Raw genomic sequence first — 12,321 nt, 5'->3', positions numbered from 1 at the left:
AGTGATGAGAGCAGTAAAAGAATATAGATTGTAGTGATGGATAGTGAGTCAATCCCAACCCGGAAAGGGGATAGCAAGCCCATCTAGTGGTGGGTCGCTGGAGGGGTTGATATCCTACTCTAAGGGTTAGTGAGTGATTCTCTGGAAGGGAGCCTACAAGGCTGAGGCCTGTTTCCCACTCAGCGTGACTGAGTCAGATTGTGTAATCCCACCCCAATATGGGGTTAGTTGTCATGGTCTGGAGTGTCTTCCAAGTTTGGTAGTCATTGTCAGTGGGTTTCTCTTGTCGGGAATTCTGCTGGGATGTGGGTAGAACCCGCAGGCTGGTCATGTCCAGGCAGGATCCTAGTTCAAGTGAGCCATCATACATCATCGCTGTTTGAATACATTTTCTGCAAATTCATTGAATGCTGCAAAGTTTTCGTTTGTATAAGTAGAGGTTCCTGTTCCGGTGCATATACCTGCGTGAGAGTTTGAAGAGGCATTCACAGGTCTTGGTAAATCGGACAGGTGAAGGTAATGTAGTGGGCTGTCTCCAGCATTCCACGGGTGCAGGCAGGGTTTTGTACCTACTAGGCCCAATGCATGAAGTTTTATATTGAGGCTGCTATGTCCAGTTAGCAGAAAAGTCACGTGTAAGTTTGCTATGACCCATTTGTTCAATTGTTTTGGGTGTCCTGCACTGTTGGCATGTAATTATGGGTGATTCTTCCAAGTGGGTTGGCGGCTCAGGAATTCTGCCAGATGGAGATCAGTTCACGTTTAATTCTTTTCTTCTCTTCTCGGATGGTGTTCAGGTTCAATACTATGTTGTTGCTGCTGCATGGAGGTTCCATCTCTTATGGTATATTAGATAATGGTATTCCACCTCGAGATGAAGAGGTAACTTGCCAGCTAGGATCTGTAGTGCAGGAGTAGAAACTGTTCTGCAGGTCCTAGAGGTCATCGGGAGGATGGTGTGATGTGCTTGGTCTAGCTGTCATTTTACTACGGTGTAGTTGGCTCTATGGCAGCAGGCACTGGCCCCATAGGTGGCTATTGGGAGAAAAATACATTCTTAGTAGAGCTTTAAGGTTTGCCCCTTCAGACCCCAGTTCTTCCTGTTGACCCTCAGGAGCTTGCATATTTTTTGATATTTGTAGGTAGGGTCAAGCTTTATTCGTTGGTCATCTTGAGGGGACCTGGTTGGGTTTACGTGCCCTTTGAGGAGCATCTGTCAAGTTTTAGCAGCTGAGGCTGTAAGTTTGTGGTTTTCAACTGTGAGAGGTCTAGAGCATTGTTGGCTGCTTCCTACAATTGTGGTCTTGAATCTCCATGCAGGACCATAGCCAGATCATCAGCATAAGCTGTTCATGATATTAGGGTGGTGTTTTGATAGCCAGGTGTCTAGCACTGTGTTCCATGCGAGGGGACCCAGGATGGATCCTTGTGGGCAACCCCATAGTCGAAGGTCTGGTAACTTCCTCGGTGTTTTGACTGTGAGGTGGCGGTCGTCCAGATGGCTGGACACTAGGCGATACAATGTGCAGACACACCGGCCTCTCTGAATCTCTCCAGGATGCTTTGCCACCTATGGGTGTCAAAGGCCCCTTTGAAATCCACAAAGAGGCCTAAGAGCATATTTCCTCTCGGTATTGCTGGCCAGCATCGTGGCACAAATAGCATCTTCGTTGCATTTCCTTTTGTGAAGCTGTATTGTTTTTCAGAGTGGAGGCCTTTTGAATGAGAGTGCGAAAAATCTTCTGGCTATGTACTTTTACCAATAAAGTTCTGTCTGGTTGTGTACTAAATCTTTTACGGTACTTTACCAAAAATGGGTAACAGGGCAATTGGCCTATGTGAGTCGGGTTGGTTTAGAGGCCTTTCGGGGTTTTTGATAATTATCTTGAGAAGGGCCCTTTTCCATTGGGCTGGAAAGACTCTATCCCTGATGCAAGCATTCAGCAGGTTTACTATGACATCTGGTGTCGCAGCCCATATTCGTTTTGACTTCAGCTTCGAGCATGTGAAGGCCAGGGCATTTTCCGGATTTGGTGAACCAGATGGTCTTTCTGATTTTGTCTTTGATGATAGGTTCCTCATACAGGTATGCCTGCATGTTCAAGGTGGTCAAGCCTAAAGTTGATCCGGAAAGTGTTCTCTTGTGTGGGGGTGTCTTGATGGACTATAGCATCAAGGATGGCTTCTACTGATTCAGCTAAGGTTGTTGGCTCCGTCTAGTTTGCAAGCCTGGTGGAGTAGTATATATCTCCTAATAACCTTGTCCATCACAAGAGTGTAGATCAGACACCATGGGTCTTAATTTCTGGTTTGTTCTACAAGACTTCCCCTCAATTTGCATTTCTCACAGTAGACGGCTGTATGGAACACTCTTCTAGCCTCTTTGTATGCTTTCTGTAGTCTTTCCATGTCTTATATTTCTCCTGACTGTTCTCGTTGTTCCTAAGTTTGGTGATTTGTGTGTTCTACCACGGTACACAGTGCGCTCTCTCCTCTTACGTCGAGGCATTGAGGTGTTGCAGGCCGATATTGCCATGCGGTGGAAGGCAGTGGCTTAGTCTTTTGCAGGGCTTCCCATTCTTTCCAGATTGTCTGGTGTTGTCTTAGATATGTTTATCATAGTTGTGCCAGTCTGCTTTCCTTGTGATGAATCTACTAACTTCATATTGAGTCCACTGTCTGTTTCTTGTTGTAGGGCTGACTGTGAAGGTGATGGGGTTATGATCGCTGGTTGTCCACGATGTGTGTAGCTGCCAGTTATGTATGGAGTTGCAGAGTTTATCATTAGTGAGTGTTACATCAATGTAGGAGCTGCCAAAGAGGGCTTGTGCAGTTGGGAGGGTGGCCGGGAATGTTGTGAATATGCAGATCATTCGAAAGGATGGCTTCTTCAGGGAGTTTGACACTGAAGGGACTTGTTCCATAATTGGAATTTAGCATTTGTATCTGCCGCAATCAGGATACTATGCTGTCGCAGATTGTTGATTACATTGTCCAGGTAGTGCACGAATGGGTCCGTCGGCTGTCTGTGCTGGGAACACCATGTTGATAGAGACAACGTGGAGCTCTCAAAAAGGACCCTCAATTGAGGCAGCAACAGCGTGAAGGGTGCATAGCCCCATCAGTTTGGTGATGCAATGTGTAGGTTGGAGACTGCAATTGTGGCCCAGCAGCATACTACTGCATTGCCTCCTAGCCAGTGATTGTCACATTTGACTTCATAACCCTGCCCCTGGTGAGCAGTCCCTTGGCAGATCCTTTATATGTGTATGGCTCTTGTAGGAGTAGAATTTGTATTTTCTTTTCTTCCACAATCCTGGAGACCTGATTCGTAACTGTGATCGATCTTTGGCAGTTTAGTTGCATGACTCTTAGATTATTACTGCTGTACCAGTTGCTTCTGTTGTTGTTGTTATCCCTAAGTGGTTTTGAATTTAACTGGCTCTCAGGAATTCTGGGCAGCTGAGGTCTTTAAATGAGTGATTACAATCCCTCTTATGCAGCGTTCAGCTGGGGCACTGGGGGGGGCTAGCTTTTTTCAGGCAAACCGAGTATACATGTCCTGTGATAGCACAGCATCCACAGGTGGTGGCTTCCTTTCTGCAGGTCTTTGCCGAGTGGCCATACCTAAGACATTTAAAGCATCTAGATGCCACTGTAAAGTTTCTGGTTATATGCGCTGACCACTGGAGAAAGATTATTGTTTTGTTTTATGATTGTCTTTTTTAAGGGCCCGGTTACTTTAATCATCCAGTTCACCAGGCCTTTGTTCCTTGACTTGGTCCCGAATCTGAATTTTCTGACATTCTGTGCCTCCTGAAGGGTCATATCAAGACTCCTCAGGTTTTTGTTATATACCTCATCTATGATGTTGTCCTTGGTCAGGTCTTTAGAAATGATGTAAATTATCATGGTGGGTCCCCCATATTCAGATTCAGGTCTTTCAACTTTGATGAAATCTCTATCTTTTCTGCTTCAGAGGAGGCTGTTTCTATAAGAACTCCTTTTTCTCTGATGCATCTTATACTTTTAATTATTTCCTTTAGCTCTTCCTTCAGCTGTTCATTATGCTGTTCTTCACTTCTTTGCTTGTTTTTGCCTCTGATTGGTTAGTTGCCTTAACCAGGATGATGTTGTTTTCTAGGTCTTTTTTTGTCTTTGACTGTGAGTATCTTTTCTTTGAGCATCCTCCAGTGCTGTCTTTGGTTGCCTTGGGTATTGAGGTAACCAAGGCAAAGGTCAGCAGAGCAAAGCTGGAAAGAAGTTACCCCTGGGGCTGTGCTGTCTTTTCTTTCTCTTGCAGCATTGCCTCAGGGAGGCATTCTCTGTCTGTAGATCGTGGATGATCTTCTCTATTTTCACTCAGATGTTATCAATGTTGAGGATCATTTTCCCCCGACACTGATCTTTCTTCAGTGCTTCTAAGAGGGCAGTCCAAAGGGTAAAGATGTGATTCTTGTCCCCATCAGCCGGTTGGGAGTCCTGTTGGGTGGTATCACTGATCTTCTCAGTTGCAGAAGAGCTCTGGGTAGGTGGGAAGGAGTTTAAGAGGATCTTGCACCTCCTGTGCACTGAGATCGTCTTTCCTACCAGCTTCTCAGAGACCACTTTATGGTTGGGAGTCTCCATGTGTGGTAGAGGCAGCACATGGTTCCAGAAAGTTTGGATTTCTTGTGTATTGACATAATTACGGTTATTATTTGTTGATATTATGTAGATGGCACAGTTCTGGCCAGGTCCAAAATTCCTTGGACAAGAAGGCACAGTTCAAAATAACAGAGTAACAAAGTGCTTAAGCTATACATATAGCAGCATTCATGGTAGGCATATAGGAATTGGTGTAATTTTGGACATTAATTACAAGTGAATGAATAGCACGGAGAGGCCAAAATTTTTTAGCTGATAAAGAGTAAATGGCACACTATCAGCTTGATAGTTTAGATTTTTCCTTTGTTAAGAACTTTGCGAAAAATGGGGGGTGAAATTCTTCCTGTATGCAGATGCCTCATGACCATTAGGCAAAACATAAATTCTGATATGAATACAGGGCAAAAAAATAATAAAATATATACATGATAGAGAAAGGTCCCCTCTATCCGACGGTGTATTAGTTATACTTTTCCATTCCCTCGAAACAGAGGAGTGAAAATCATATATAAATCACTATATGTACAGTGCTGTACAAAGTTACAATGACCATGTGAAGCGGCGCCTCCATAGCCAGGTGTGCAGGAGCAGCAGTGCGTAGCACACGCTTCTTGATCAGACTGGGGTTCGAGCCCATGACCACCAAATACTTCTTCTTCAGCGGTATCATACCGCTGAAGAAAGAAGGCAGGAGCCTTCGAAAGCTGTGGTTTTATCGCTTTTAATTTAGTATATTTTAATGTGTTTTATTGTTCTTAACCCAGTATATTTTAATGTATATTTTATATGTATATTTCATATATTTTAGTTGTAAAGTTAAATATAATTTATTGTAAATACAGGCAAATATAATTTATTATAAATACATAGTTATCAAGATTCCAGTTTTCGTTGTGTTTTATTTCTACATAGGTTGGTGAAAAACATTTAAAAACTACAATATTTTCATTGTAAAATTTTAAATTTTTTGTGGACAAGAAGAGATATTTTGCAGCATCACTTCTGTTACTTGATTTCTGAACTGACCAGTTCACAAGGAAGTTTGAAATATAACCGATTATCTGAATTTGTCATAGCATTGCCAGGTGTGAGAAAATATTGAGCCAGGTGAGAAAAACAAAAACTGAGTTCAGATCTTGTTTTCTGGTGAAGCTTTGGAAATGCATGCAAGAGCCAAGTCTAGATAGCAGAGCCATTGCTAGCAAAGCTTTAAACTCAGTATTTCTGATGAGGGCAAAGTCTGCAATAGTATCTTTTTTGAATCAATCAGAATTAGTTTATCAATTTTTCTTAACCTCCTGGGTGTGTTTTTTTTTTTTTGCAAAATCTGCTGTTTTTCTCTTGTTTTCTGATGAACTTCAGCACTTTGCAAGTTTTCTGTTTTGGTCTTCAGCTCCCCTGCTTTTCCTTCTGCTGACAAATGCCTGAACTACAGCTCTTTGAAAGTCAAAAGTTTGCAGCTGTGTGTACCTTTTCATAATGTGGGGTTTATTAAAATGTGATACATTACTTTCAAAATATTTTTTTCTGTAACAAATATTTCTACTTTTGTAATACTTATTTTGTCATTTTATTTATTTATTATTGACTTAAGTGAAATAAAACATATATATATTTTCATATCTTCTCCATATTAGAAGAGTTTATAAATTTATTTGAAGAAAATAAATTCATTTGATATTATTTTAAGCATTGTTGATTAGAATAAAATTTGATATAATGCTGTGATTCATGTACTCCCAAGACCTCTGCTTTAATTGGTATCAGGTCTGATTACGTCTTTGAACTTATAGTTTTTAAATTAAACTAAACATAAATGAATATTCAGAACAGATAATTGAATTTTATACCAAGAACTTTTTTCTCCACAAACCAGAGAAGCCACCCTTTTGAATATGTAGTTTGTAAATTACCTATTAGATACTGAATTTAGTTGCCTTAGTACCTCAATACAGTTGCAAAAGCTAATTTTTGTACTTAATTTCTGATTTATTATGTCTCACTGTGCCTTATATACTTTCTGAATTAAATTAGTAAAATAATAAGAGGAGTTTACCTCAATATAGTGCGTAGAACACTTCCGTATGATACCCTCCAGAAAATTAAAACGGAAAAAATGAAAAAAATCGACAACTTACCGGTACATTAGAGTAAAATATAAATAATTAAATAATCAATTTAACACAATTCAAATCAATTTAAAACAATTAAAAATCAAATTAATGCAATTAAAAGAATCTAACGAAAATATTCAAAACGATTATTTTACTAATAATATTATTATCAACGTAGAACATATTGAGTAGTACAGCTCTGATTCATACTTTCTGAATTAAAGTAAATAAATAAATAAATAAATAATAAAAGTTAATATGCAGTAATCTTAGAATAATTAATATCATTACATTAATGTCATTGTACATACATGATACTAATATAAGGTTTTTTTTGTTTACGTATTTGAAAGGTTTTAAGTTTTTTTTTTTTTTTTTTGTTTGTTTGTTATTTCATTTTACAGATTCTCTCTAATTGATCATCCTGATTTAAAAAAAAAAAAAAAAAAGAATGCATTTCAGTATTCCTTATGATGAAATTGTAATTGCAGTATTCTTTGAGAGAAGTGGCTCTTTAATTTTTGATTACTTCTTTTTTTCCATTCTTTTGCTTTTGTAGGAGCGTGATTTAGGTGATGAATATGGCTGGAAGCAGGTTCATGGTGATGTGTTTCGGCCACCAGCACACCCAGTATTATTTTCTTCACTTGTTGGTTCAGGATACCAGATTGCTATAGTCACTCTCTGTGTTGTTATATTTGCTATTCTGGGAGAACTCTATACAGAGTAAATGTCAGAATTATAACTATCTAAATTATATAGACTAATTTTATCATTCTATAAAATACAGTAATATAGACTAATTGCCTATATTTTGGATTCTTTTAAAATTGTTTTGGTAAAATTTTATTTTTGCAGTGTGAATTTACAGGGAAAATAATTTTTCCTTATTTGTTTAATTGCTATATTGTTTTGCATTTGTTCTGTAATTAATATACTTACAGCCCTTGATCAATTTGTGATTTATTTTTAAACTCTAGGTGCAAATGCTTTGTCATTACGTATACCAATAATAGATAGTCTTTTTCTTATTTTTGTTAAAGATTATTATTCATCTGTTTTTTTCCCTTAAGTTTAAACAGAGGACTTGTTCTCCCATAAGGGAAGTATAGAATCTGAATTGCCTTTAGAATTAATTGAGCTTTAGTTGAAGGAAGGTTCAAGTTAAAATAGTAGACTTTTTTTTTTTTTTTAACTTCACATATTTTTTATAATTTCTAGAAAAATTTTATTACTGCAGATAAACGTACACAATTCTCCATATCCAGATTCATTTGTTAATGGACTTGGTATAGCGATGACTTCGAATGGAAGGCTTGTTTTCAAAGCTTGTTATTCTATTTTTACCTTATTTTTTCCTTTATTTATTGAAAAATGATGTATTTCTTTCTTTATTCTTCATGGATATGCAATATACATCCTCCCCATACCTGTCATTTCTGTTAACCATGACATATAGGTGCTCTCTCTCTCTCTCTCTCTCTCTCTCTCTCTCTCTCTCTCTCTCTCTCTCTCTCTCTCTCTCTCTCTCTCTCTCTCTCTCTCCTCCCTCTGGAAACTAGAAAGCCAAAAGTTAAATGATATAATACGATTATTAAATTATATGTGGAACAAAAGGGATTTCTGTGCTTGAATCTCATCTCATCAGGAAGCACTGTCATTTGAAATAACTTAGAAACATACCATTTCAATAATCTCTGAAGCTGCCAAAGATTCAGAGATATTCCATTGAAGAAGTTCTGCCCATGCTTTCATCTTGTTTTCTGCCTTCACTGTGTAAGTATTTTGTTTTTAGTAGTTTACACCTTTTAGGACCACAGCCTGCCAAGCCAGCACTTTGACAGGTTTAGTTCATTTGAAATGCTATGTCTCTTAGTTGCTTTAGATTTCAGTGCTCTGTGATGCTTGATAAGATGGAGTCCCTCCAGGTGAAATCCTCTATTTTGTCATATGTTTTAATTGTATTCTTTTGTCCTTTTAGGTGACAAATACAAAGTGGATTTGTCACTTAAGATCTGCAAAGAAGACATCTAAAACAAGTGGTGTGTAATTTCATAAGCAATTCCAAAAATAATTTTTTTTTTCTATTTTGGTGCAGTTGTTGCAAATAGATAAAAGTTTTATTGCACAATCTATCTTGCCTTCCAACTCATTTGAATCCATTGCAGTACTGCTGAATGCAGAAAGCTCAGCTTAATGTTATTTATATATACCTTCCACCATTAACACAACAGGAAGTGTATAATTAATTTTTTCTTCCATTTATTGTTAGTTAGCCTTATAGTTTAGTTGCAGAAAACATCCAGAGGAGCAGCAAAAATAGGATGTCTCAATTTGGTATTGAATCTGTTATAGATGTAATCAAAACTACTTCCAGTTTTCCACAGGAATAGTTCACTGGCTCCACTGCTTTTTTCTCCCACGATTTTGCATATATATATATATTTTTGTTACTAATGCAAGTTCCCCCCCCTCTCTCTGGTGATGTCTGTTTTTGTTACTTCCCCCTGTTTGGTTGTAAATATAATGTATTTCTAGAAGCATAAAATATGATTTTCTCACATCTAAAATTCAAATGTTCATTCCTGATTAATGTTGTTGTAATTTGGTTTTTAGGAGCATTAGCAACTAAGGCCATATTGCTCCGGGGATATGCGGTGGTCATTCCCTGACCTTTCCACATCCTCCGTATTTCGTAGTCATGGGCTTGAACCCCGGTCTAATCAAGAAGCGTGTGTTATGCACTGCAGCTCCTGCCCACCTGGCTACGGAGGTGCCATGCTTAATGAATTTCTCATACATTAATGCATGCTTAATGAATTGCTCCTATATCTTAATGAATGTAGAGTCGGTGGATTTTTGGCTGCCGTACTTTTAATTTTTACCGTATTCTTTGTTAATTAATAGTACATTGTGTTTTACAGAGATATTAAATAAGTTCAGTTAGCTTCTTATTTTGAATTTAAACATTAATTTTTGGAATTACGACTCATGGTGTTGACGCCAATATTGTTGAACTAGCTGCAATATTTTAGTCGATAAGAAAGCATAACGTGTGTGTATATATACTGTATTTCTTCGATTCTAAAACGCACTTTTTCCCCCCTATAAACGTCTCTAAAAATGGGGGTGCATCTTAGAATCGATTGAATCTTACAACAGTCGCAGGTTTTTTTCGAATTTTCCCATGCTTTGCACAGCACCACACATTTTGTTTTTACGTGGAAACCCCGCCTCCAAGTTTGACCGTTATCGCATTCTCCAGTTCCGTTGGGGAATAAAGTGACGTGGGTGATTTCACGTGCTTTCGAAATGTGAAGCCACCCTTATTTCATTATAGTGGAGCTCACTGAGCAAATTCTAGCAAGTTTTATTAGTATCTTCGAAAGTACGTAAGAAGTGGAGTTGCTGTATTTCGTTAATTTTGATCCCTTATTGCACATTAAAATGTCAAAAAGATTGCACTACGAAGCCACATTGAAACAAAAAGTTGTGAATGCAAAAGAATATGGAAATAGAGCTGCGGGTCGACATTTTGACATTAGTGAAGTAAATGTTCATCGTTGGAGAAATGATCGCAATTCCATATTTTCATGCAAAGCAACAACCAAGTGCTTTACAGGGCCTAAGAAAGGAAGATTTGCACAAGTCGATGAAGCTGTGATACGTTTTGTAATGGAGACGGGTGCAAAAGGATTACCCATCACTTTACAAGCCATGCAATTGAAAGACGGAGAAATTGCCAAGTCCCTCGGAATAGAGAAAATAATTTTTAAAGGCAGTCACGGCTGGTGCGACAGACTCATGCATCATAGTGGATTATCGTTAAGGTGCCGAACATCTATCTGCCAAAAAATTCCTGCAGACTTTCAACAGAAGCTGATTAACTTTCAGCAACAGGTGAAAATTAAGGAAAAAAAAGAAACTATGAGTTTAGTCAAATTGGAAATGCTGATGAAACCCCAGTCTTCTTCGATATGCCTCAAAATTACACAGTCAGCGCTAAAGGTGCTAAAGAAATCAAGATTATAAGCACGGGCTATGAAAAACAGCATATCACCGCTGATGGTTGAAAGTTGCCACCATATTTAATTTTAAATAGAAAAACCATACCGAAGAATGAAATTTTCCCCACAGATGTTATTGTGCGATGGATGTTGGCAGAGCTTATGGAAGACGGGTAAATATTATGTGTAATATTTGTCATGGAAGTCTTTGTAACCCACCTTGCATGCTAGTACTTGATGTATTTCGTGGACATTTGTCCGAACGTATCAAAAATAAAATCGTGCAAAAACATGGTGACTTGGTTGTGATTCCTGGTGGCATGACTAGCCAATTGCAGCCACTCGACGTTTCAGTCAACAAACCATTGAAGGATTACTTGAGAAAGGAATATGAATCCTGGCTGTTGATCGACAATCTTCTGCTGACACCTTCCGGAAAAATTAAGAAAGCACCGGCATCAAAATTAGCAGAATGGGTATGAACAGCTTGGAAGCTGATCCCAGAAAGAATAGAAAAGCACCCATTTAAAAAATGTTGCATCACCAATGCTCTCGATGGCTCAGAAGAATCTGACCCTGAATGTGAAGTAGACTCTGATATTGATTCAGATGCAGATATTGATGGCTCAGAAGTGATGAATAACATACTACTGATAAATACTGGTATTATTGTTAGTAAATTCAATTCTATTATAATAAAAATATTTGTTAGATTTATTTTATTTTTTTATTTTTTCTTAGAATCGAAGAAATATGGTGTATATATATGTATGTATGTATATCTCAAACTGATCACGTAAGGTTTAAAGTAAAACTAGATGGCATAATACGAAACACTGTATTATGAATCTGTTAGCTTATTATAGTATGGTCAATTAATCAAATATTATTAATCTTATTAAATTTCATTGTTAATTAAATTGTATTTAAATGGAAATCATGACCAGACTAGAGCTGCGAAGCAAAGATCACAGACTAGCGAGAGTGCTGTTACTCAGGAGAGAAACGAAGTGAGCAATTCTCCAATGCATCACAGTCTCAAAAAATTTGCGAATTGTGAAATGTTTGCCGACCTTTCTAAAACAGAACATGATCTAGCCATGGACAGGATCTAGCCTTTGTGTGCTAGGTGTCTAGAGTGTCAAGAAATTAGATGCCAACTCAGTGTTCTGATGGGCAGAACTTGAGAGCTTGAGGGCAGAATTACGAGAGCTTAAGGTATAGGATAAATGCCTTCAAAGAAATTAATGAGGGGCCAATCAAGCTCTCAGCTGCTTAGCTCAATGGCAGAGTGCACTCCTGTCCATCAGGCAACACAGAGGCAATCTCCAAAGCAGAATGTGCTGGTCCCAAAGAAACTAGTTATTGTTGGTGACGCAATTGTCGGAAGATGTGGAATATACCATGCAAGAAGGATAGTAGTAGTGACATGTGATGCAACAAAGCAAGTGTATGAGCTTATGCAGCATCAGCCAAAAAAAAAAAAAAAAAAATCGCATCATTCCCTCGGAATGCCCGTCCAGTTCCTCCTTAAATTTATTCAACCTATCAAT

General features: G+C 38.2%; 1 protein-coding gene across 1 annotated transcript in view; it reads left to right on the top strand.

The window, feature by feature from the left end:
• The window catches only part of TM9SF3 (transmembrane 9 superfamily protein member 3), a 357,433-nt gene that overhangs the window by 120,920 nt on the left and 224,192 nt on the right, over positions 1 to 12,321 (top strand). The window contains exon 7 of the mRNA XM_090369370.1: positions 7,321 to 7,487. Within this exon, the coding sequence (XP_090225496.1) occupies positions 7,321 to 7,487 (167 nt within the window). The remainder of the gene's footprint in view (positions 1 to 7,320; positions 7,488 to 12,321) is intronic.

This window comes from Mastigoproctus giganteus, chromosome 3 (genome assembly GCF_048544385.1).
Source record: "Mastigoproctus giganteus isolate SK-2022 chromosome 3, ASM4854438v1, whole genome shotgun sequence".
Lineage (NCBI taxonomy): Eukaryota > Metazoa > Arthropoda > Arachnida > Uropygi > Thelyphonidae > Mastigoproctus > Mastigoproctus giganteus.
The sequence above is the reverse complement of the archived record's forward strand: the minus strand, read 5'-3'. Positions and strand labels throughout refer to the sequence as shown.